At 32.8% G+C, this 26,117-nt stretch overlaps 1 protein-coding gene across 1 annotated transcript; it reads right to left on the reverse strand.

Annotated features, from left to right (window-relative positions):
- Positions 1 to 3,473: 3,473 nt before the first annotated feature.
- On the reverse strand, positions 3,474 to 25,204 carry LOC123654727. Its single transcript, XM_045590613.1, has 4 exons — positions 25,162 to 25,204; positions 15,404 to 15,592; positions 3,915 to 4,344; positions 3,474 to 3,667 (listed from the first exon to the last, which is right to left on the reverse strand). The coding sequence occupies exons 1-4, from the start codon at positions 25,202 to 25,204 to the stop codon at positions 3,535 to 3,537; spliced, it is 795 nt and encodes a 264-aa protein (XP_045446569.1). The 3' UTR covers positions 3,474 to 3,534.
- Positions 25,205 to 26,117: the final 913 nt, after the last annotated feature.

The following is a 26,117-nucleotide window of genomic DNA, read 5'->3' on the forward strand; positions in this document are numbered from 1 at the left end:
CGAGATTAATATCATAAAGTATAACCTTCCTAAAGAAACCAAATAATCAGGAAGCTGAGCTCACACTCAGTCACACTCAAAGCCATATTTTCTTTAAGGTACATGTAATTGTTTAGTCGTCATCAATTAATATATATATACGAAAGAATAAAATATAACGTATAGGGTAAACTTTATACGATATATTCAAAGACTTACTACTGACTAAACTAATTTTAGCAGAAAATACCATAAACCACCAGTAACTTTGCTTTCTTGTAAATTTTAGGACTGTACCACTAAAAAAAATTTATACCCAATCTTTTATTCGCTTTTAGTAGTTTTTCAGTGAATTCATCCTGTTTTTCTTCAGCTGTTTGAAAGCAATAATAATCTCGTATGAATTATATAAACATATATGTATATAGCACGGTTAAGGTGACTCTAACGAAATTTTAACCCCCGTTAACCGTTAGAGACTAACCCGTTGGCGCAGTTTGTAGTGACCCTGCTTTCTGCTCCGAGGGTTGTGGGTTCGATTCCCACCCCGAGTCTGGGTGTAATATAAATATTTATTTATATATTTATATATGTATTATTTATAAGTATGTTTATCGAAAAAAAAAATGTAGCTATATATCAGTCGGCTGTTACCTATAACACAAGCATTAAGTTGCTTACTTTAGGAACAGACGACCGTGTGTGTATTGTGTAGATATTTACATTTATTTATATTTATTTATTTTGTTATTATTTATTTTGTTTTGGAAAAAGTTACTATCTTATATTTTGACTCTCACGTATGAGGAATATTTTCCGGTTTTTCTATCTAAATCAATCCGCAATGTTATCTTATTTTATAGACTATAACATATTAGCTATTTACCAATGTTACAAAAATGACCACAGACGGAACATCGACTACTGTATCATGATGCTTTAGTCAATAATCACAATTTATGGTACATTGTTGCAAACTTTGATTTTCATTGAGACTCAATTGAACCGCTTACATCTGGATATTTATAACTTGTCGACTTGCGCAGTTTTACTCACATTTAGCCTGAATATGACCCGGTAAACATGCTATAATTATACTAACCTTCATCAAAATCCATCGACAAAAATAAATAGACAAACTGATAAATAGACATGAAAACAGGCAGCAAAACAAATATATAAACTGTTGACTTCTCAATCGGAGAACCATAAAATAATGACGACCGCTCTGGTGTAATGGTGCATGTGCTGTAACACCGACAGCCACGGGTTCGATTCCCGCTCGGAGTGTTTATACAAATATTTGTTTTCGGTCTGGTTGTTAGTACTTGTGAGTCTCCCCACTGTGCCTCGGAGAACACTTTCAGCTGTCAGTCCCCGTTATTATCATCATATAATGTACACCTGATAGCGATCGTTACTCATAGTAGGGAATACGAGTATATCGCCAACCCGCATTGAAGCAGCGTGGTAGATTAAGCTCTGATCCTTTTCCTACATGGGGTAAGAGGCCTATGCCCAGCAGTGGAATATTACAGGCTGAAGCGTAGCGTGAAGCGTAAAACAATGTTCCAAACTGATCTCTACCGTGCTATTAGTGATATATGTAGACTTTAAAACCCAATGCGTTTATTTAATAGGTATATCCCATATTATCAATACAGAACAATTTTCGCGTACGATGTGTTCACTTTTAATAAGAGATACAATATATTTATCCTATAAAATTACAGTTTAATAAAATATTATGTTAAAAATATAACTATTTTTATATGATTTTGCGATAAATTTGAATGAAAATTTAATAAAAAGTAGCGTATTCAGTATTTATACTAAGCGTCGGAGAAGAGTATATCATTCTTTCATCACATTGCGATCGGTATGGTCACTAAAAATAGACCGAGGTCGTGGGTGATACGGGGCTGGTAGATCCACAAGAAGCTTTATCATACCTAACAGTGTCATTTCAGAGAAAAATAAGTAAAAAACGTATTTCTAGTTCCCATTTTATAATTTATGTTTTAAATTGACATTATCTTTTATCTTGTTATGAGTTAATCAAATAAAAAAAATATGTAGTACTAAATAATAAAGAGAAAATTTAAATTTACAAAAAAAAAGTACGAATGAATGAATAATATATTTCTATAATATACGGTAAATATTAAATACTATGTAGAAATTACGGTGGAATAAAAAGAATCGGCCACGTGGACGTAATTCCACGCTCGTGGGAAATAAATTATACGCATACACATATTATTCGATAGCTGTAAAAAAGTTTTATAATAATAACTAGGCATATCAATTATGTAACACAACAGAAAGGAAAAAATTTTCTGTCCGGTTGTACATTAGTTGCGCATCGCACTAAAACTACTAAATAAATTTAAATGAAAATGGGCATAAATAATTTTTATGGCGAAATTCAATAATTCCTTAGCGAGAGGCCATTAAAATCAAATTATGTATTCAATTGTAATTTATAAGCTAATAATCCGATTTCATACATTCTTTTTACTTTTGTTACAAAGAAAATGTTTTAGAGATGAACCTGTTAATGTTTTAAGGTGCAGCACTGTATGTTCCAACTTAAGGTAGTGTACCTTAAGTTGGGTTATACGGCGTTGTCTGTACCTTAAAACATTTACCTTAAAACATTTACATTTTTTTTTAGCATTACTATCTCTAAGTAATTGTAAAGAAATATAAAAATGCAAATACAAAGTCGTGGGTAAAATCTAAATACAGAACATATTGGATATCTTTTGAACTCTTCAAAGAAATCAAAGCTGGTGTCTCAAATGAATCCAAAGAAGTTTTTGAATTTTAAACATATTTTTTTCGCACATTTAATATATCATTTTTTGGTTCTTTATTTAAATTCATTTTATGAGTAATTACGTGCAAATAAACAAACACAGAAATAATGTGCTGAAAAATAATCAAATATAAACAAACGAACAAAAGATTCAATATTTCATCCCTTCGTTTCGTAATTAATCCTTCATCGGCTACTCCAATACATTTAAGATTCATAAGACTAGTTCAATATTGTGAAAGCAAGATTCTTGTTTAGAGGTAAGTTTGATTTAGTAAATCATTAATATTATTTTTATTACTTGTGTGTCTTACTTATTACATATTGAGAGAAAATTTTAAAGTCAAATCTATTATGTATGGTTCCAAAGATATAGCTTAGTAATAGATAATGAAAACTAGACACAAGAGTCTTAATAGTGCCCAAAAGAATTTCTTTTGACACGAAACCCTAAAAAGAAATATTTTTAGGCATTCTACGAAGGTAATAATGCCTAGATCCTGCAGTATAAATATTCTCTTGTCATATAATAGAGTGGACATTAAGCATTAAAGCCTCAACTGTAACAGGACAATAGGCCTGTTTTGACAATTCCTTCATTTGGTCATTACATAATACATATACAAGACCTGCCCATAATAGTGCACAAAATAGTGAATAACGAGATTATCTATAGGCAGCTAATTTATCAGAATAATTTATTAGGTTATTATAATAGGAATCGTAACCGACGTCTATAAAAATACAACATCGCAATTAAAGGATTTCCGCTTTAATAACCTATTAACTTTACGAGCCTTGAATTCCTCGATTAAACCACTTTGTAGATCCTCAATTCCGAAACATTTCACATCCGTTGCTGAAGTACTGTATAAAAATAAAAATTGGTGAAGACATTTGGAAGAATACAATAAGTTGTAATGTTTTGATTGTGATATATTTGATAAGTGCTAATGTTTTGATTTGTGGCTAAAATCGCTAATTAAACTAGAATTACACCTTGGTTACAATTACAATTAAAATTTAAGGGCATTTCATCGCGTTATTTGTAACTATAACCCATTGAAATGCATAATTGTTTGACTACAACTTAAAATGTCAAATTATAACTTACCGAACATTTGCTAGAGTGTGACGACGACTTTTGAGGTATCTCCCGTGATACTTCTGAAGCTCACCGATGCTACCCTGTTCAGCCTGCATCTTGCCGTGAGTGGTCGCGGGCGCGTCGTCTCCGACTTGCCCGGCAGGCGACGCGCTAGCAGTGCTGGAGCCACGCTTACGTGCTTTGTTAGACTTCCTTGCTGCTGCTGATACACATATCTTTACGGATGAAGGACTTCCAAAACTACGCTTCTTTCCAGAGCTTCTTGACGAAGTATAAACAGTATCAGTACTACTCTTTGTGCTTTTGTAAGAGGGAGTAAGAGTGGAATCTGCGGCGTCCTCGAGAGGCCAGTCGGAGTCGTCCTCCTCTTCGATACCGGGCAAAGGAGATTGCTGGCCGAGTGGACGTGGAGAACTTATTACCGTCTCCGGAACGACTGTAAATAGACAAAGAGATTACCAAAAATAATTATACAAGTAACATTGCCATATCACTCGATAAATAAGCACATATTATTGATTGGAGCTAATAATTCTTAATGACATGGTCTGATAACGAACACTTATTTGTTTTAATTTGCTTCAATTTTCGTAATAGTACTGTTTGTTTTATGAAAAGTAATAAATCGTTTTTAAAAGATCGAAATCGGTCCTCCCAGTCAAAAGTTCTGAAGTTAGCATACATAAAAAACAGTCGAATTGAGAGAATCTCGCTATTTTTGAACTCGGTCAATGATAATGATCGATGGTCCCGCCTTAAGCAACCAATGTCTGTAGATACGCATATTTACAGGTCCTAAAATAATTATTTAATTACGTGTATACTCTTATATCTAATCTAATACTATTAAACGAGCAATTCTTGTAATATATATATATAATCTGAATCTCGGAAAAGGCACCAACGATTTTCATAAAATTTAGTATATAGGAGGTTTCGGGGGAGATAAACCCATCTAGCTAAAATTCATTTTTGGAAAATGTCGTTTTATCCCTGTTTTTAGGGAGTAAAAAAATAGCTGAAGGCAAATTTCGCAACTGTCAATTAAGTTGTAATAGCTCGGTGGGAAATCGGCCTGTCGGAATCAACCGAGAAGATCATGGTTCAAATCCTCATGTCTCTGATCAATTATTTTTTCCTTTACGCTCGTTATTTTTTATTTCAATAGCCAGTTCTTATTTTTATCATTATGTTGGTAAAATCGAAAAATCATATTCACATTTTATCATTACTATGTTTTAATTATTTTTTTATTTTTGATTTTTTATATATATGTATATATTTTTCAGTATTGTCGGTAAAAAAAATATTATTTGTATTTTATAAATATGTAATTCGTATTTAAATATGATTTCCAAAAAACACGATTTGTTGGAGCACCTATCAGTTTTTGAGAAGCAATTACCCTCGATCTTGTAATTTTGTAATGTGTATCAATTTTTAATTTACCGTTATTTTTATTTTATACATTGGCTTTGTTACACATCGTGCGTTAATTCATTATTAATAATTGTGTTTGCAGGAAAACGAAAAAAAAATTAATTTCAGTTATATCGACAAGTAATACAACGTAGATATACGAAAAAAATAGTGAAATAATACGCATTATCAAAGATTACTCCAAAAGTTGTAATCAGATCTCGATGAAATGTGACCACATGGTAAAACATCGGCTTTCGATTAAATTAAAAATCATCAAAATCGGTACACCCAGTAAAAAGTTATCTGGACTTTCAAGGGTTTCACCTCGATTTCTCTGGGATCCCATCACCAGATCCTGGTTTCCTTATCATGATACCACACCTGGGATATCTACTTTCCAACAAAAAAAGAATTATCAAAATCAGTTCATAAACGAAGAAGTTATCCCCGAACATACATTTATATATATATATATATATATATATATATATATATATATATATATATATATATATATATATATATATATACTAGCTGACCCGGCGAACTTCGTATCGCCTAACACAAACTTTATCGTATGGTTTTAAAGTTCAAATTGACTTTTAAGTATTATCACAAATCTTTTGTATGGGAGTATAGAAAAATGTTGTTTTTAGACTTTTTCAGGAAATTTTAATTTTTTTTTTTTTGAATTTTTTTCTCCGTAAGAACCATCCTCGTACTTCAAGGAATATTTTTAAAAAAGAATTAGCGAAATCCGTCCAACCGTTCTCGAGTTTTGCGCTTAGCAACACATTCAGCGACTCATTTTTATATTATAGATATATATATGTACAATATACGGTCGAATTGAGTAACCTCCTCCTTTTTTGAAGTCGGTTAAAAAAGACAATCCAAACCGGCAGCGAATCATTTTAACTCTCTCTTCTACTAATCCTTCACAATTTACTAAAAATACTGAGCTAAGCTCGGTCACCCGGGTACTAAGTATGTTTATGTAAGTCTATAAAATCGTAGTTTATATACACGTACTTATGATAATGCCTTGTATTTTTATTATTAAGTATGTAACCAACTTGTTTAACGTTATTTATTATTGTTTTTCCCTCCTTAATATGTGCACACTTCTAACCGCTGCTTCTGTATTGTAATCTGTGCACAAAGTTTATCTGAAAAAAATCACTCTTTATCGACAAGATCGCCTTTGCATATCTTAATTGAAATCTGACAAGTTACTTTTTGAGTTATCTTTAATAATGCGTATTTAGTTGACTATATTCTCGTAGATCTATGTTGTATTACACCTCTTATTTTATATTGGGTGAACCAATTTTGATGACTCTTTTATTAATCGAAAGGTGGTGCTTGTCAAGTGGTTTCATTTAAATTTGATCAAGATGTGATCAGTGCTTTTTGAGAAGGTAATCTATACTAATATTATAAAGAGGTAAAGTTTCGAACTTTGTTTGTTTGTAGGGGGTAATCTTCGCAAATACTGATCCGATCAAGAAAATTCTTTCACTAAAAGAAAGCTACGCTATTCAGGAGTGATATAGGCTTAATATTTTATTGTTATTGAACAAAAAAATTAGTGAAAAATAATAGTACATGTAAATTAAGTCGGAGAAATAGTCGAAGATGAAAACTTTACCATATATTTGCATCACAAAAATAATTAACGCCCAACGAAGTTGGCACTGGTCGGCTAGTCTTTAATAAAGCGTATTTACTTGACTATTTTTTCGTCTACACTTCAGCCTGTAATATCCCACTGCTGGCATAGGCCTCTTTCCCCATAGGTGTGCGCCGCGTGGGAGTTACAGCGGCGCGCGCTTTCGGCGGTCCTCGGACGGGATCTCTCACTGCCGAGCGTCGTAAAAGCCATGCTCGACAGTGAGAGATCGTGGCAGGCGGCGGTCTCCTTCTGCGAAGAGGTAATGACGCAGAAGGAGACCGCGGAGCGGGCCAGGGAGAATGACGTCTCCGCTGACCCACTCCGGCGCAGACGTACGGGGGCAAGGAGGTGACGATTTGCCCACCTCCTCCCCCCCTCGTAATAGTGGGGTCGCCGGCCGATAGTCGGGGGACTTCGGCCGGCCGGGTGACACGGTCCCACACTTCTAAGGGGTGGCCTTGTTGTGAGTGAGGCCACCCAACCATTGTGCCGGGGCCCGGCGGCTTTATCCGGGCCTACCGCCGGGGTGAGATGGCGAATGCTAACGCGACCCCATCTCGCCCCACCCAGGCGGATGACTGCTCACACGTGGGGGTAGGCCTCTTTCCCCATATAATGACGTCTCCGCTGACCCACTCCGGCGCAGACGTACAGGGGCAAGGAGGAGACGGTTTGCCCACGTGCTCCCCGCCTCGTAATAGTAGGGTCGCCGGCCGATAGTCGGCGGACTTCGGTCGGCCGGACGACACGAACCCACATGTCTGAGGGGTGGCCTTGTTGTGAGTGAGGCTACCCCCACCATGGTGCCGGGGACTCCATTTCGCCTCATCCAGGCGGACGACTGCTCACACGTGGTAACCCTCTGGCTCTCCCGCGCCGGAGGGTATCCATGATGTATTTTCCAACGTAAAAAAAGGCCTCTTTGCCTATTTAGGACATGGAGAAGGTAAAATAATGAATGAATTAATTAAAAATATTGTGTCTAAATCAGCATTTGTCTTTGAGACAGAAATATAAAAAAATGACAATTGTAAAATAACTTTTGTTGTTTTATTTTTATTTTTTTATTCAAAATGCTTTAAAACTGTTAAAAAAACTGCCAAAAGACAATTTCGTGAAAACTGTAGCATGTTACAATAGGCACCGGGTACAGTAATCGGATATTGAGCGCTTATCTTCAACCTGCGCAGAAACGAATTTAGGTGTCTTTGTTAGTAGAAGTAGCGCAAAGAAGCGAGGGAATCATATCATCATACAATGAGCAGTCATTTGCAATACTAAGTTACTCCTTAACCATCGTCTAGTACAAAAATTTGCCAATTTTTTTTTTTATTGTGACGCAAATAAAATCGTATTTTCTTAAATTAAATTAACATGTGTTTTTTAGAAAAAAATAACGAAGATGACACTTTTAGTTTCATTTTACAAATCGTCAGATCATTATAGTACATTGTTTTCTTATATGAAAAATTGTCAAAGCTACACTATGCAGGAGTTACACAGGCAATATTTATATTGTGATTGAACAAGAAATTTCGGTGAAAAAGCTTATATATAAAATTCTCGTATCACAATGTTAGTTAAAATACTCCTCCGAAACAGCTGGATCAATTTTTATGAAATTTTGTGTGCATATCGGGTAGGTCTGAGACGGCCAACGACGGCCTTTCGAGTTTTGTATCAACAAACTATGTTATAGGTTAACTAAGAATGAGATTTTACCGAGTAATTTGTTCCCAATTGTTTTTGCTGTCGGAGAGATGTCTTCAATACACTACAGCTGCTACCCTTTTGCAGTGAATTGAAGACATCTCTGCGAGTCTCTTTCGTAGTCTGATCCTATAAGGCTTGCGTGTTAATTATACGAGCGTTTCAGTATGTCCATACTTAATAAGCTATCTCTATAGCGACCTCTACGTAATCTAATTTTCTTAGTTATATTTTTACAAATCTAATAAAAAAATATATTCTTATGTATAAAATTCTTTTGATTTGATTTGATTGATTTGATTTTAATGAAATTTTGTGCATATCGGGTAGGTCTGAGAATCGGCAATATCTATTTTTCATACCTCTAAGTTATAAGGGGAGGGGGGATTAAGGAGGTTAATAACATATATGGCAAAACAACGTTTGCGGGATCAGCTAGTAGTAATATAAAATGAAAGACGAAAATTTTTCCGTACTACGTGACTTCGTTGAAATCATCCGTGCTATTTTGACACTTGTGAAAGCCATTAATTCTAATGAATAAATTGATGGACGAAAACCGAATATCTAAAATGTAGAATAATTTCATTTTACGAACTCAATAACAACGTTGATAAAAAAATCAATACGAATAGATATATAAGCAGTGAAAAAACATGAGTGATGCAAAGTATTACTAACTATTACATATGAATTAGGTGCATATAAAATAAAATAAAAAAAATGGTATATTAATCGTCTGTCGCCTAAATGGCTGTCATTAAAATGACATGTCTACCTTAAGAACAGTCAACCGTGTGCGAATATGAGATCGAAAAAAAATTATTTTAAGTAGTATTCATAACTCAAACACTAAACTGTTACTTGTTTGAAAAATTTAAAAATACCGAACATAGGTTATTAAGAACGAAGTATCTCTACCGTGAACGGTCCCAATAGAATTATGTTACGATAAAGTAACATATAGATGTTCGGCATAATTATATGTCGATCGCGTTATTCGTGTGTGGAGGCTCGAGTTTCGATCTTAAGTAGATGTTGTCCTATAGAACCTACGAAGGATACAAATGAAACTCTGGTTTAAACTTTACCCGTTTATCTATCAAGGAGCTGTATCAGTTGAATAGGTGATAAAGAAACGCAAAAAAAATCGTACCAATATGAAAAAAAAAATAACAAAAATATCTATTTAAGACTAGTGATTATATTGGTATTACATTTATTAAACATAAAAGAAATACATTAAACCATAAAAATATAATCATAAGGTGACAAGTGATGATGTGAGATGTGATGTGATGTGAGGTGAGGTGATGCGTATAATAACTAATCCCAGATAACCGATAACGAGTAGCAGGTATACAAATAATTTATATAAAACGTATATGCCGTGTAGTGTCGACCGAGTAGAGTAGAGTAGAATAGCACCACCCCCTTTCTTCACGTGGGGTCTTAAAAGGCAACCGAGGGATAAACCTGGCTCAAAATCGTCAGGGTCCTGGAGAAGAAAAACTTCATTTGAAACCCGGAATGGGGTCTCCGTCAAGCATTCGTGGCATAGCTCTAAAATGCGAAAGACTCATGCAGCCGAACTGGCTCCACACGTATCGACTCGTCGATCCTGTGGGCCTAGCCAGTGAGGTCGTGAGGGTGGCGCAGAGCTTAGGCAACTCTGCGTTTTCCTGAAGAGTGTCCTAGGCAACACAGTGTCTGTCTGACACTGTCTAAATCGTCTGCAATAGACGGACGGGATGATGATGGTGATATAAAACGTAACTATAAATGTCATTACGCTTACTCTTCAGAATTGGATCTTTTGGATATTACAATATCCAACTGCTGGGCCTTTTCCCCATGTAGGAGAAGGATCAGAGGTTAAAACACCAAGCTGCTCCATTGCGAGTTAGCGATTCCCTACTATGAGTAACGATCGCTATCAGGTGTACATGATGACAACCGGAACGGACGGCTTAACGTGCTCTCCGAGGCACGGTGGGAAGATCCACAAGAACTACACAAACACGCAGACCATGGCAAACATCTGTATGCCCAATAAAAATGCAGGGATCGAACCCGCAACCGCCAGCGCAACAGCCACAAACCAGTGCCCTGACCGCGTAACACGTTGCGTTTTCGTCTAGAAACATGTCATATAAGTAGGTATATTAAGATAATTATTTCTGATATAAAATTAGTAACATTAGACATAGATGTTATATTATGGTAGCCCAAAAATTTTTTTCTCTCTCTGGTACCAAAATATGTAAGTTGACAATGTTTTAAGAGTCCGCTCCAAAAGGCAGGTCAAAAAAAATTTAGATGTCACACCAAATTTTAACTTTTTTTTTTAAATCGTCTAATATACATTTTTTCATTGTTTTTCGCATTATTTCATTTTATTCTTAAAGAAAAATTATAAAGATACTGAAAATCTCAATTCGAAATTCCAATATTAAAGGTCGCTCCAAATATTTCAAAGTTTCCAAGACAAGTATTTTATACATTTTCTAGCTACTTCAGAACATGAATATCAACGAACTCAATTTTTTTTTTCTTAAATAGACATTGTTTCAGTATACATATAGTATATATACAGTAGTACAAAACAAATAAAATTCAAGTTTGACTGGCATTTATCCAAGCAAAAATAACTAATAAAATGGGCTAAGTTAAACAAAGAGACTATCCGCGAGAGAACGAAAGTAACCGACGTAGCCCGCAGAATTAGCAAGTTGAAGTGGCAGTGGGATGGTCATCTGTGTCGCAGGACCGATGGCCGTTGGAGTAGACGGGTCCTGGAGTGGAGACCGCGTCTTGGCAAACGCAGTGTGGGACGTCCTCCGGCCCGTTGGACCGACGATCTACGTAAGATTGCCGGTGTAGGCTGGATGAGGATTGCGGAAGACCGGGATGTCTGGCGCGAACTTAGGGAGGCCTATGTCCAGCAGTGGACTGCGACAGGCTGAGATGAAGTTAAACAAAGGGGTAAAACATTAATCACATGCTGTTTTTAGCAACTTTTTCACCCTCTACCTCCCTTATGAGGTTGAAGCCCCCCCTTATAACCCTACTAATTTCAAGATTGGCTTCGAGACTGCAGGACGTTGGTATTGATTGTGTTTTGGTTTAGAAAAATAAATACACACGGTATCTCCATAAGCCCCCTCCCCTCCCCCTTGTGATATTTCGTGATGTTTTTCCAAACCCACAGCCCCCTGAGAATCGCGTATTTAATGAACGAACCTAAAGGCTTTAGCATGATAAAAATTACTTTTTTATTTTTTTTTTCATAGTTTACTTAAATTTACTTTAAAATATATCATTACAATAAAAAAAGAAACGTAATTCAGTAACGATATAAGCTAGTCTTCATTGCTTGATGAAAAAATGCTACTTTTAGTAGGGGTCGCCAATATTATTGTAAAATAATAAATCAGCCAACGCCCAGTGGAGCGTGGTGGATTAAGCTCCAATCCTTCTCCTACGTAGAAAAAGAAGCCTATGCCGCTAATGCCTAGCAGTGGGTTGTGACTAAACTATATACATTGTGTATAATCTAAAATTACAATGTTATAAACATTAAAATTCACTAAATATAATTTAAAACTCGACCCTCCATGTAAGACGAGAATAACTAATGTAATAAGGTGCTAAATAACAAATAAATTTTTATTATTCAAACTTACCAAAAACGAAAGAGAAATACAATAAAGGATCCAAACTCAGCCTATATAATAATTAATCCTAATGTCTTACAGGAATAGTCCATCTTAATTTTATATGAAGCAATTTTTAAACCACACTTTATTTTGTAAATTTTGGTTACTACTACTACCACCAGTGTAGAATAAAAATAAAGGATTTTCTATCGCTTCATTATTTGACTAGCCCGTTGGCGCAGTTTGTAGTAACCCTGGTTTCTGCTCCGAGAGTTGTGGGTTCGATTCCCACCCCGAATCTAAGAGTAATATAAATATTTATGTACATATTTATATATGTATTATTTATAAGTATGTTTATCGAAAAAAGAATGTAGCTATACAAGTCAGTTGTTACCTATAACACAAGCATTAAGTTGTTTACTTTAGCAACAGACGACCATGTGTGTATTGTGTAGATATTTATTTATTATTTATTTATTTTTAATAGTTTTAAATATTTTATCTATAAGACAAAAATAATTAACATAATCTGTTAAAAGTATTAAAGTTTGAAATATCATTAAAACGAAACAGATTTGTTTGGTTACTTTCTTCGAATCTTTACGAAAACAGTTAACGTTTATATGAAATTAACATATCCCACCAAAAACATTTTCATGTAAAATGTTGCCAAGACGAGATCATATGGCTCGCATTGTCAAAAAGTTATCAGATCTCATGTAGAGACAAGCTTCTAACTCTACACGCCCTAACTTCACAAACTCTACACCTTAGTCAAAATATCTGGCTTGGCCGTTTCGTTACTACCGGCTGCCGATGTTGTAGATGACGACTTTCCTGTCTCATTTATATAAATATATTTTCTCTTTTTATTTTTATTTGTATTATATGTATATCAATTATTCTTCTTCTTTTTATTTTTTCTTTAATAGAACTATTGTATGACAGAAAAGTAAAAAACAGTGAAAAGAATTTTCACCTTACGCCCACGTGACGGTAGCGAAACGGCCAAGCCACATATTTTGACTAAGGTGTAGAGTTTGTGAAGTTAGGGCGTGTAGAGTTAGAAGCTTGTCTCTACATGAGATCTGATAACTTTTTGACAATGCGAGCCATATGATCTCGTCTTGGCAACATTTTACATGAAAATGTTTTTGGTGGGATTTCACTTCTTTTTGTAAGTTGCTTATGACAATATTATAGTTGCATTTTACCTCCGACACATTTTATACCATAAATATCATCCAATCTTCACCACATTCGGTTTAAGCACGCTGTTTTTGATTTTATGTTGAACTGATATGCAAACGGTGATGTCCGCCAAAACTTAAATACCAAAATTACAAAATGTAAATTTTCGACATAAACTAATAACCGATTTTTATTTTTTATGTATTTTATTATTATTATTAATAACAAGGAGTCCCTATATCAATTTTCAGACCTCTAGCATCAAAATTTGCGGAAGTCTCATACAAACTTCCATCTCCTAGTTTAAGGGGTTGGGGGGTAAAAGTTCCAAGTTTTAGAATTTTTTTGTTGTTTGTGTACTAATACTAGCTTACATACCAAATTTCAGCTTTCTGGGACTTCAGGAAGTACTCTTTGAATTTTGATGATCATCAGTGAGTGACGAAATCGGGGTTTTTTAGATATCAATAAAATCTAAAGTATAAGCGCTATGCAATTGAAACTTTATATGTTTAATAAGTTCACTATTGACATCATATCCCTAGAATTTTGTTTATCTAGTATAATCCAAACCCAAGTTATGAGGGTTCAAAAAAACGACGAAGCACTTCGAGAAAAGATAGGTAGTGCTTTTCGTTTTTTTTTTTTTTTTTATTTCGTCTTGGCGGGGGCACTACCGTGCCCCCAGATCATAAATAAATAAAAATACAATGAATGAAATGATTTTGAGAACATTTCTAATTAAAAAACTTGTGAAAATTTATAAATTATAAAATACGATTATTTAATTATATATAATAAAATCTATATTTCTAAGAATACTAAAACTACTTACGCATATTTGATATCTTCATACATTATGTCTTACTAGATTTAGTTCACGATGTTGTTGTGGTTAAGGGGAATTTGTCCGTCATTCACTTGGTTTTCATATACCATAATACTCTTTAAATGTACGTATAACACCGTTTTATGTAATATTTTAAGATCACAATATTTACAATATATCCACAGAAATGTCTCATCGTTAGCTAATTTAATCGTTTTAGAATTTTTAAAACGTGATTAAAAAAGGTTTTAGTGCTTATCTTTATTTATTGCAGAGATTAATCCTTACGATTATAAAGTTATAAAAAATGTTAACGTTCATTAATTAATACATATTATGTAAAATTATGTACACATAACGAAATTTACATACGACAGAGGCTTTTAAACAGTATTAAATAATTATATTCAACGTCGTTTTCCTCTTAGATATTAAGATCTTCACAAAATAAACTATTGAATATGTTAATTTTAAATTACTTAATAATGAATTATGTTTGTAAAGTGTAAGTACAATTTACGCACGCTTAATCATAAATTACAAATAATTCATTTCAAATTATATATAATTGAAGGATGTTTTGATAAAATAATTGTTATAGTACATATATATGTTGTTGACTTCTTCTAAGACTTCTAAACAAGGTTACAAGATTCATTACTTAATCCGAGCACTAAAGCATCCTATGTACATACGTCTGTTTGAAGAACGATACGTATGTTTACAGTAGGAGTATTATATTTTAAAACCCCGGTCCTAAAATAAGTATAATAACATAAACCGTTGTCCTACACTATAACTAATTTTATCTATATTTATCTGTATACCACGCACCATTGTAAATTAATGTTATTATAGATATGAAATTACTTTCGACCTGTTATCGCACGTACGCATCAATTATACTAATTATCATGTCCCACAGCAACATATCGATCAGTCATTGCTGTCGGTTTTTGTTGGCCATGTTGTTGTCGGTCTATGAGTCGCATTCCCCTTGGGTTACGAACACCATGGCCATAGTCTCCAACAATATGTTGTATGCCTGTATCACCAGTGGTGTTTCCTACCTTGGCATTAATGTCTCCAGTGATGAGTAATAGCTCTCTTTTAGGAATCTTAGCCATAGAAGACTCAAGTTGACAATAGAAGTCTTCAAATTCTTCATCCCTGGCAGAACTTGTAGGAAAATACACTTGAATAATGTTAAGTGGGGTACAAATATTTAACTCAGTATAAAGTAGGTCTCAACGAGTTAGCTGATGTCACGTAGGACGGATATACTTAAACAACCCAAGACGAGCACGCTAAGTCGTAGTCAATTAACTTTCTGATCTCGCTTTCTCTAGAAAATAAAAATTACCTTTGACGATCACATTATAAAAACACGGATGTTTACTTGAAAATTTGGCTCCCAAAACAAACTTTGATTATAATTTAAGTCCATTTGCCAGCTCCTTTTATAAGTGAGATATGAATGAAAGTATTTTAATACGATAACTAAAAATAAACAATATAACTCTAATGCGCAAACTTTAAATATTATACTTTATTTACGATAGGATTATTCTAATATTTGCCGGCTAGTAATTTACAATTTACATTTAACAAACTTATGTCTATTTGTTCGATCTTTATCTAAAAAGGATAAATGCTAATTTTTTAAGTTATCTCGTTACCAGATTACTAAGGGTTGACAAAGATAAGAATATAATGTCTAAAACTTACCGAAAATTATAAATATAGTACAATGTAATATGATGTGATACGATATGATACAATATAATACAGTATAATATAACATTAATATAGTATAACTAGCTGACCCCGCAAACGTTGTTTTGCCATATATATTATTAACCCCCTTAATCCCCCTCCCGTTATAACTTAGGGGTATGAAAAATAGATGTTGGCCGATTCTCAGACCTACCCGATATGCACAAAATTTCATAAAAATCTGTCCACCCGTTTCGGAGGAGTATTTTAACTAACAATGTGACACGAGAATTTTATACATAAGAATATAATTTTTTTATTAGATATGTAAAAATATAATTTTGCAACTTAGATTATGTAGAGGTCGCTATAGAGATGGCTTATTAAGTATGGACATACTGAAACGCTCGTATAATTAACACGCAAGCCTTATAGGATCAGACTACGAAAGAGACTCGCAGAGATGTCTTCAATTCACTGCAAAAGGGCAGCAGCTGTAGTGTATTGAAGACATCTCTCCGACAGCAAAAACAATTGGGAACAAATTACTCGGTAAAATCTCATTCTTAGTTAACCTATAACATAGTTTGTCGATACAAAACTCGAAAGGATCAATAATATTAAATGCGTTTAACAAATTTTTTCAATAAGTAAGTCTAAAAATGAACTCGAGCATAGTAAATATTATCTCAAAAATACACATGAAATACTCATATTTTGTTTAGCAGAAAATAAGACAACTGAATAAAATGACACATAGTCCATCTCCGAGAACTTTCCGAAATCTTCACGTCAAAGAGAATATTACGTTAGTACCTGAAGATATATATTTTTTTAGTTTTATTGACCTCGTAAGGTTAAGCTTCCTAGGCAGTAATGAAATGAGTGATTGTTGACATAATGAGTGATAGTTGGCACTGAACGAAATATTTGAGGAACTACTAAATGATTATAATCATCGGAACCCAAAAGTACTAAAATTGTGACACCATAACAGATGGACAGATGATCTTGAACGAGTCGCTACGAATTATTGGTTTCTGGGGAGTAAAAGCGCGACCATTCTAAGTTTCAAGACTATTAATTAAGCAACGTTAAATTTAATTTATATGTTCATTTTCTGGCGTTTGATTTTAAGAAAATTATCTACGGTAAAAAATAGAGAATATACTGGTTAGAGAACTTGCTTAATACACCTGCATTCATAATAGTTTGAAATATTTATTTGCCTACACGCTTTGAATTTTGTTAAAATTGAAGAATGAATATTTATTAATTGTTTATACATACAATTCAACAGCTTATTATACTTAACGGTGTAAACAACAAATAAGCTTATTGTACGGGTAATAAAATATTAATTACTTTTTTTGCTAGGTTCAACCATGTGCAAAGTAAATTAATTATACATCAGTGATAGGAGAGATCCGTAAACTTAATATTAATCATATTCACCACCACAAGCAACTAAATCAAACATGTATAAGGGTCGTCGGAATTACACACGTCCGCATTAACTGAGTATAATTCATGTCTACAGGTATAAAGGAAATGGATATTTAATATTTTTAACCGACTTCCAAAAAAGGAGGAGGTTCTCAATTCGACTGTATTTTTTTTAATGTATGTTACATCAGAACTTTTGACCGGGTGGACCGATTTAGACAATTTTTTTTTAATCGATAGGTGGTGTGTGGCAATTGGTCCCATTTAAATTTATATGAGATCTAACAACTACTTTTCGAGTTACATTTAATAATGCGTTTTTACTTGACGCTTTTTTCGTCGACCTATGTTGTATTATACCGCATAACTTTCTACTGGATGTACCAATTTTTATAATTCTTTTTTTGTTGGAAAGGGGATACCCCTAGTTTGGTACCATGATAAGGAAATCAGGATCTGATGATAAAATCCCAGAGAAATCGAGGGAAACTCTCGAAAATCCGTAATAACTTTTTACTGGGTGTACCGATTTTGATAATTTTTAATTTAATCAAAAGCTGATGTTTATCATGTGGTCACATTTAAATTTTATCGAGATCTGATAACTACTTTTTGAGTAAAGTTTGATAACGCGTAGTTACTTGACTAGTTTTTCGTCGATCTACGTTGTATTACTTGTCGATGTAATTGAAGTCGGTTTTTTTTCGTTTACGAGCAAACACAATAATTATTCAAGTATAAGATATGGCATTATGTAATTATTATTTGACAGTTAACGCCGCGTTGGCGCAACGGTTACAGCCATGGATTGTACCTGTTGCGTCTGGCGGTTGCGGGTTCGATCCCCGCACATGACAAACAATTTTATTGGCCATACAGGTGTTTGCCGTGGTCTGGGTGTTTATGCAGTCCTTGTGGGTCTCCCCACCCTGCCTCGGAGAGCACGTTAAGCCGTCGGTCCCGGTTGTTATCATGTACACCTCATAGCGATCGTTACTCATAGTAGGGAATATATCTGCCAACCCGCATTGGAGCAGCGTGGTTGATTAAGCTCTAACCCTTCTCCTACATGGGGAAAGAGGCCTACGCCCAGTAGTGGGATATTACAGGCTGAATCGTTTATTTATCGGTTAATTTGATGGAACCTATATTAATTAGCTGGAAATCATTTTGTGTACCTATTGACAATTACATACGTCTTTATTCAGTATTTTCTAATTTTTTGTGTATAGTAGTAAAGATTAAAAAATTAAATAAGTCAGGACACAATAACATTTATATACCTTGTTTACAAACAACAGGTGTAGTGGTGCGTGTACCATGTAAGCGCTTAAACACCTGGGATTTGTGGGTTCGATATCCTCTCGAGATAGATTTCGAGATATAGAGTATTTGTACAACCGGTTCTTTTCGGTTTGGATGTCTGTTCTTGTGGGTCCCCCCACCGTGACTCGGAGAAGACATTATGCTGTTGGTTTATTGTTAGTTGGTGGTTGTTGGTTGGTTGTCATCATATACACCTACTAGCGTCTGATTCTCATAATAGTAGTGTGGTGGATTAAGATCCGATCCTTCTTCTATACAGAGAAAGAAGCTGAATCGCTATCGTAATCGTTGTATAACATAAACGTGACCAAAACGGCGAATATTATAGGTACTCGATCAACTAAATTACTGAACTGTAAAAAGTAGGTATATATAAATATTAATTTATGCATCTAATATACGAAATAGGTACATTACTTTGAGGTGGTAATAAATATTATTTGATTTTATAACGGGTCTATAAGGGTTTTTTTTTTTTTTTTTTATATGTCACTAGGTCGGCAAACAAGCTTACGGCTCACCTGATGGTAACCCAACAAACATTTACGACGTTGAGTAGACGTTTTGGTGACAACTTAATGTTATTTAGTATAATCGTATAAACGACATTAGAACGTTTACTCGACGGCATTAGGGCCCATTTTATTCAACTTAAGGCGCTAAGAGTTTCGTGTAACAGTCATATAGATACCTATATAGTCGCATAGGAGTCATATACACGTTGGCGATTTGACTACATGTCATGTAATGATAGCTGTCGCGGCGTGTATTCGACTTCGTGTCGAGTAATGGCACACAATATGACGTTTATCTAACGTATTCGTTGTATTATTGTCATTTAAAGATGATACTTTTATATTGAACGAATGAAAAATTGTAACAGATTATAAACATAACACACACTAATTGAATTTGGCAGTTTTTTTGACAGCTGAGTTAAAATATTGTATTTTTTACTTTGTTGAGGTGATAAAACCATTTCATCAGTTACAAACCATTGTGCAATCGAATTTACTGATTAATGTGAGGTAACTTTGTAACAAATTTTTCATGCGCTTTTAAAATTTTAATGTTTTCGTATATTTTTATTAATAATTTATTAAGTGACTGCGTTATATGACAACTATATAACTTCCCGACGTATATACTGCGTACATATTGTAAATGTGTACGCCATGACAGTTGATTTAGGGATCAATAATAAAATAATAAAACGCCTAGCTAACTTATTTCAAATAATTTATATTTTCTGAACAGAAGAATTTACGAGACATATAACTTAGTTAAGTCTGAATAATACTTTTTTTTAGATATACCCCACAATTATGATCCATATTTATGTGGATGTTGATAAGTTTTTATCGAAGATGGACTTCATCGAAATGATATGCGCACATTTGAAATGGCCGTGGTCATTATCATTTTTGTAATACTTTAGGATGTATACAAGTTACACTAGTACACTTATTCGACTTATATATAATGGTTACAAGTACTACGTGTAAACAATTACTATTCGTTTAGCAGATGTTTAAAAGGTAATTATATGACAAAATTAATAGTATTATGACGTTTACACTACGAAAACGTTTACACGACGAAAAGTTGTATATGTAAGTTTTATAGATGTCTTCATAGACGCTATTATATGACGATTGTAAAGAAATGTCGAAATAACGTCTATACGACAATGTTATACGACAAAAAATCTATACGTCTATTTGGACACATAATGCACCATAACATGACGTAGAGTTAAAAAAATACTGTAATATAACTTTAATAAGACTCAAAGTCATATAATTGTTTGATTATATGACAAAAATGTTTGTTGGGAAGCGATTACCGTAGCCTATAGACACCTGCAACACCAGAAGCATCGCAAGCGCGTTGCCGACCCAATCCCCAATCCCCCCAGGAGCTCTGGTCACCTTACTCACCAACAGGAACACAATACTGCTTGAAAACAGTATTATTTTGCTGTGATCTTCTGTAAGGTCGAGGTACTACCCCAGTCGGGCTGCTCCGTATTTTGAGCAGGAAATTCCTGCTGTGCCCTACCTCAGTTAAATCTGGTCTATCTTTTTAATAACTATAATTGAAATTCAAATGGATATTACTTATCAATAACATACGATGAAATGAGAGACACATTACATTTACATTACATTACATTGGTACATATGTACATGTATATATAATAAAATTACCATTTCATTGTTAGTACTTGATATTTTTAAGAAAAACAAATTTTTAATTATTTTTATGAAATCAATACAATTCCAATAACTATTCGAAAGAACGCGTCTGCCTGTATGTTCATCTAATATAAATTAATATGAACAGAATATATTGTAATATATTTTTTTTACTTTTAACTATTTCATAAAATTTGCAGTAACATGTGTTGTAGTTCTAGAATTTCCCATTAACGCTTGATGTATGTTAATATTTCGTCTGGAAAGACAATTACTCAGAGCTGTATAGTAGAAGTTTCCAAAATAGTAATTTGTATCGATATATCGTGTCATAATGTATCGCATGCTTTTGTATTATTTACGATATTATGGAATTCTTTTGTATCGATAATATCGTACGGTATTTTCGATATTTTTATCATTACGATATAATAGAGGTAAAATTGTAGCTTTTAAGTCTACTCTCTTAACTTAGAGATTTGAATTTTTAACAATGCAAGAATTTTTTACAATTTTTTTACAATTTTACAATTTGATAAAGCAAGAAGTCGGTTTTTGCACGACACCAAGGAGGCTGTACTATAACTCTCACAAAATTAAAATTACAGAAAGCACTTACTTTTGAATCACTATATTTTTATAACGACTCATTAATATGCTACAAAACACACATTTTATACAGAATACACATCGAATCATAAATTAAATATCATATGAATACTAATATAGTAAAAAGGAGGAACATTTGCTCCTAGGAGGCCGTGCTTTATTTTATATATTTTATTTTTTTACTTTGTTTGTGATGCAACAATTTTTTCGATTGAAGCTATTTGTGAGATAAAATCATATCAACTTTTTAATTTTAAAAAACAATTAACAAAATGATTTTTTCTAAATTGTCATTTGCCAGAGATATATAGCGTAACATACCTACAATATTATATTTATTTCTCTAAACAATTTATCGAATATTTCCTAAAACATGTAAGACTGCCTAAATGTGTTTCCCTAAAGGTGAGTGGGTACACATATACCTACGTATACATATCTTTTTTTAATAAAAATGTACATTTTAGGTTAAAAATCATATATCTTTATATAAAAAACAAAGTCAGTTACACTATCTCTAACTCATGAATGGCTGAAGATTTTTTTATCATATTACATTTTTTGGATTTCTCTTAGTCCGAAATAGAATAATAATAAGTATTAAAAACATTGGAAAATTGACAAAAAAAAAAAATAAAAGAACAGAACAATAATTTTCAAAAACAAAATGTTCATGGATTTCGTAATTGTCAAACATATAATGTTCATCCCGTTGATACGGTAAACTATCCCCTAAAATTAAAGAACGTGTTTAAATAAAGGTTTCGATACGACTATATAACTATATCAATCAAAAATCATCGAAATCAGTTTACCTTGTCAAAGTTCTGAGGTAACATACATAAAAAAAATACAATCAAATTGAGAATCTCCTCCTTTTTGTATGTCGGTTAATAATTCAATAGTTAGATCTCTATGAATAATAAACAAACACCTGCGAAATGATAGGAGAATTACCATGTGAATTCAAAACAAACGGGCGGGCCGCAGCCTGCGTTGACATCGAGATCGATTCAACAAGAGCCAATATTTGAATTTACCGCTCCCAACATCATACATCACTCGATGGTCACATTACAAAACCCTCACTATTTTCTTTTAATCTATATTCTTTTCAATCGCTTCATATTTTTATAGAATATTGGTTTATTTTATTATTTTAGCTGTCTTCTGAACCGAATTCCTTCGAAGAACTTTCCTGTTCTCAATTCGACTGTATTTTTTATTGCTGTTACTGTGTAACTTTTTATTGGTCGATTCCGACCGATTTCCGACGATTTTTTTAAATCGTAAAGTGATGCTAGTTATGTTGTCTTATTTAAATTTATTCGAGATCTGACCATCACTTTTTGAATTATCTCTAATTAATGTCTATTTACTTGACCATTTTTTTTTTTGTTTACCGACGTTGTATTATAACTTTATACTGGGTGGACCGATTTTGATAATGATTTTTTTTAAATCAGTGTTGGTCCCATTTAAATTTGATCGAGATCTGACAAATACTTTTTGACTTACATCTAAAACTGCGTAATTACTTGACTATTTTTTCGTCTACCTACGATGAATGGTCAATGTAATCGTAGTAAGTTTTTTCCTTCGTTTGCAAGCAAACACAATTACTGGTTCTGTTAATTTTGTCTTATTCTTCAAAACAAGTTAAACAAGCTTAATGAAATGTATTCTTTGAGAAATTAACTCTGAAACTTTGTAAAGAAACTACGTCTAACCAAACTTTGTCAAATGAACAACGAACTTGGCAATATGGTAAGTGTGAAAACCGAAAAGTTATTTTCTTCTTCCAAATATTTAGAAATTTTATTTCATTTCAGTCAAACTAAAGTTGTTATTTTACATCATACTTTCACCAAAGTCAATTATTATATTAAAATTATAAAAATATGAAGCGGCAATGCTATCTTTCTTAGTTGTTATAAAACTAAAATTCATGAATTTCTTCCGAATCAGTTAAAACATATTTTTTTTATAAATATTATCTTGGTACGTACCATGTATAATTTTTTAAATTATGCAAAACATGAATAACGAAGTCTTTTTAGACTAATAACAACATAAACGTAGTTATACAGTTCAAGTATAATTCAATAGAAACGAACATATCACAATTAGTCGATCTACTCGTATATTGCAGTAGCCATTGATATTTCATATTTAATTGTCATGGATAGATTATTGTTGATTTAGAATTTCGGATAAATTGTATTTTCGTACGGCAAAATACATGACACTATATATATAGGATATAAATAATAATTAACTAGTATATTAAGGAAAATGTTTTTTATTCCTTCAGTCATCTACAAATCTATAAATATACTAGACTTCCTGTGATAAGTAATGTAAGTCGAGCTGTACCCTTTTTGAGACTTAAACATGGGCATTATCAGAAACAATAACGATTTTTTGTAATTTTTTTCTGTATATATTATGATTACGGAAATAATTTCTGCACAAAGTGATGTAACTATTAAAAAATTCACGAATATCGATATTTATCAACTTGTACACTTTTGTCAGTAATCAAACACTCTAAATATTCCACAATATTTTCATTCTTTAATTTTAAGTATATTTTTCGATAATACTGATGTATCTAGAGTTATCATCTTTTAAACCTAGCCAACTTAGTTCACGAACAAGAATTTTTTAAACGTTTTTCTTTTGTTCTTCTATGAATGATGATTTTTTACTTGTATCACTTGTCCACAAGGCACCATTTTACATATAAATATGTATTTATAGTTCCTAGAGATTAGTTTCGATGACTAATATAAACTCATATAATTTTAGTTAACAAAAAACACAAATAGCATATTTGTTTTAAATATGTGTGTATGTGCAATGTGCATGTATACTCGTATATAGCTATATACAATGTGTGAATGCACGTGAATCCGTAATATTAATAAAATTCGTAATCGTAGCTACAATTAAACATAAAAGTAAGTATCATTTTTATATAGTAGCTGTATAACTCAACGAACAGTAAATAACAAATTGAATTATACTAGTGATATTTTGTAAATAATAGTACTACACTCACATAAACGCAGTAGTTGATTACAACTACTCTTAAAGTTTAGGATACACACCTACAAAATAAAACTGAAAGTTTTTAAGAACGTCGTAAAGTGTCTTCATGTAATATTAACAATGTAATGTTTAAAATGTTTAATAAAGTCAATCTAGTGAGTCCAGAGATCTATTGCAAGTTAATGAGTTGTAGAGCTCAAGTGACCCACATGCAGCCTCCTGGGTGGTTTAGTGAATATTTGGCAATGGGAACACATCATGATAATTAAAGTTTTCCAAGTGAAACTCATATCTAAACACACGATATTTACAAATATAGTCAAACAAATTTAATTAAATTTAAACGACTTCAAATTAAATTTATATAAATTAAGCTAATCAAACAATTTTATGGTTAACACAATTATTCAATTACCGTGCGCGGCTAGGTCACTAATGGAAGGCCATTGTAATGTCATTCTACTGTTGAAAAGTTTTTAACATATCCATATCTATTACCTTACTAGAAATGTGACCGCAACTCAAACACATTAAACTTTCATTAACATAGGGTGCCTGTTTAATGTACCGAATAGTATTTTCATCTACATAAAATGTATGTTTGACTCTTATATAATAAAAATAAACTAGATTTTAATGTAAGCACTGTCAGCTTCGAATATTATTCATGTTTCAAGCAACCAGACTTACACAACAAAATTAAATTTAATGTACCCGCTAGGTTCTTTCGTAATTTTGCGCCATTTTATATCACAACTTCTAATAGTAATTATCGTCGAAATTCCTTTACTTTTAGATCTACTACACGATTTAATGACTTTTTGCGCGATCATCGTTATGTTGATGTTTTTCTGATTAAAATGGGATGCGGTCGATCTCTTAGTCCATTAAGTTGACAGAATCTTAGACTCAACTTCAAACATTTTTATTTAATATCATCGTTAGTTTTAAAAGTACAATATTTTTTAAGAACAGCTTATATTTATCCCTTGACACAGTTCGAATAAAAATCCCTACTAATATTATAAATGTGAATCTGAGTTTGTTTGTTACGCTTTCACGCAAAAACTACATAACCGATCATCATAAAAATTTGTACACATATTCTTGGAGGTATTAGAAGTTACATAGAATACTTTTTACTAAAAAAAATGTAATACGAGCGAAACCGCGGGTAAAAGCTAGTATTTTATAAGAAAGAAAGCTTAATAAACACATTTTAAACAGCATGTTATTAAATTTTGTAAAAATAATTGTTAAATTATAATGCACTAAGCTTCGAAATTTAAAAGTTTTCACAATATTCGAATTGTCGGTCGTCAGAGCGTTATTAATTAATGGCATTTTTATTATTGTCACAAAAAATCTCTA

Source organism: Melitaea cinxia, chromosome 6 (genome assembly GCF_905220565.1).
Source record: "Melitaea cinxia chromosome 6, ilMelCinx1.1, whole genome shotgun sequence".
NCBI lineage: Eukaryota > Metazoa > Arthropoda > Insecta > Lepidoptera > Nymphalidae > Melitaea > Melitaea cinxia.

Coding starts and splice junctions, on each gene's coding strand:
- LOC123654727 (XM_045590613.1), bottom strand. CDS start 25,204: ATGACATTACAATGGCCTTCCATTAGTGACCTAGCCGCGCACG. Junction 15,593..25,161: donor TAGTGACCTAGCCGCGCACG/GTAATTGAATAA, acceptor ACATTATTCAAG/TGTATTTTCCTACAAGTTCT. Junction 3,668..3,914: donor CACACTCTAGCAAATGTTCG/GTAAGTTATAAT, acceptor ATTTTTATACAG/TACTTCAGCAACGGATGTGA.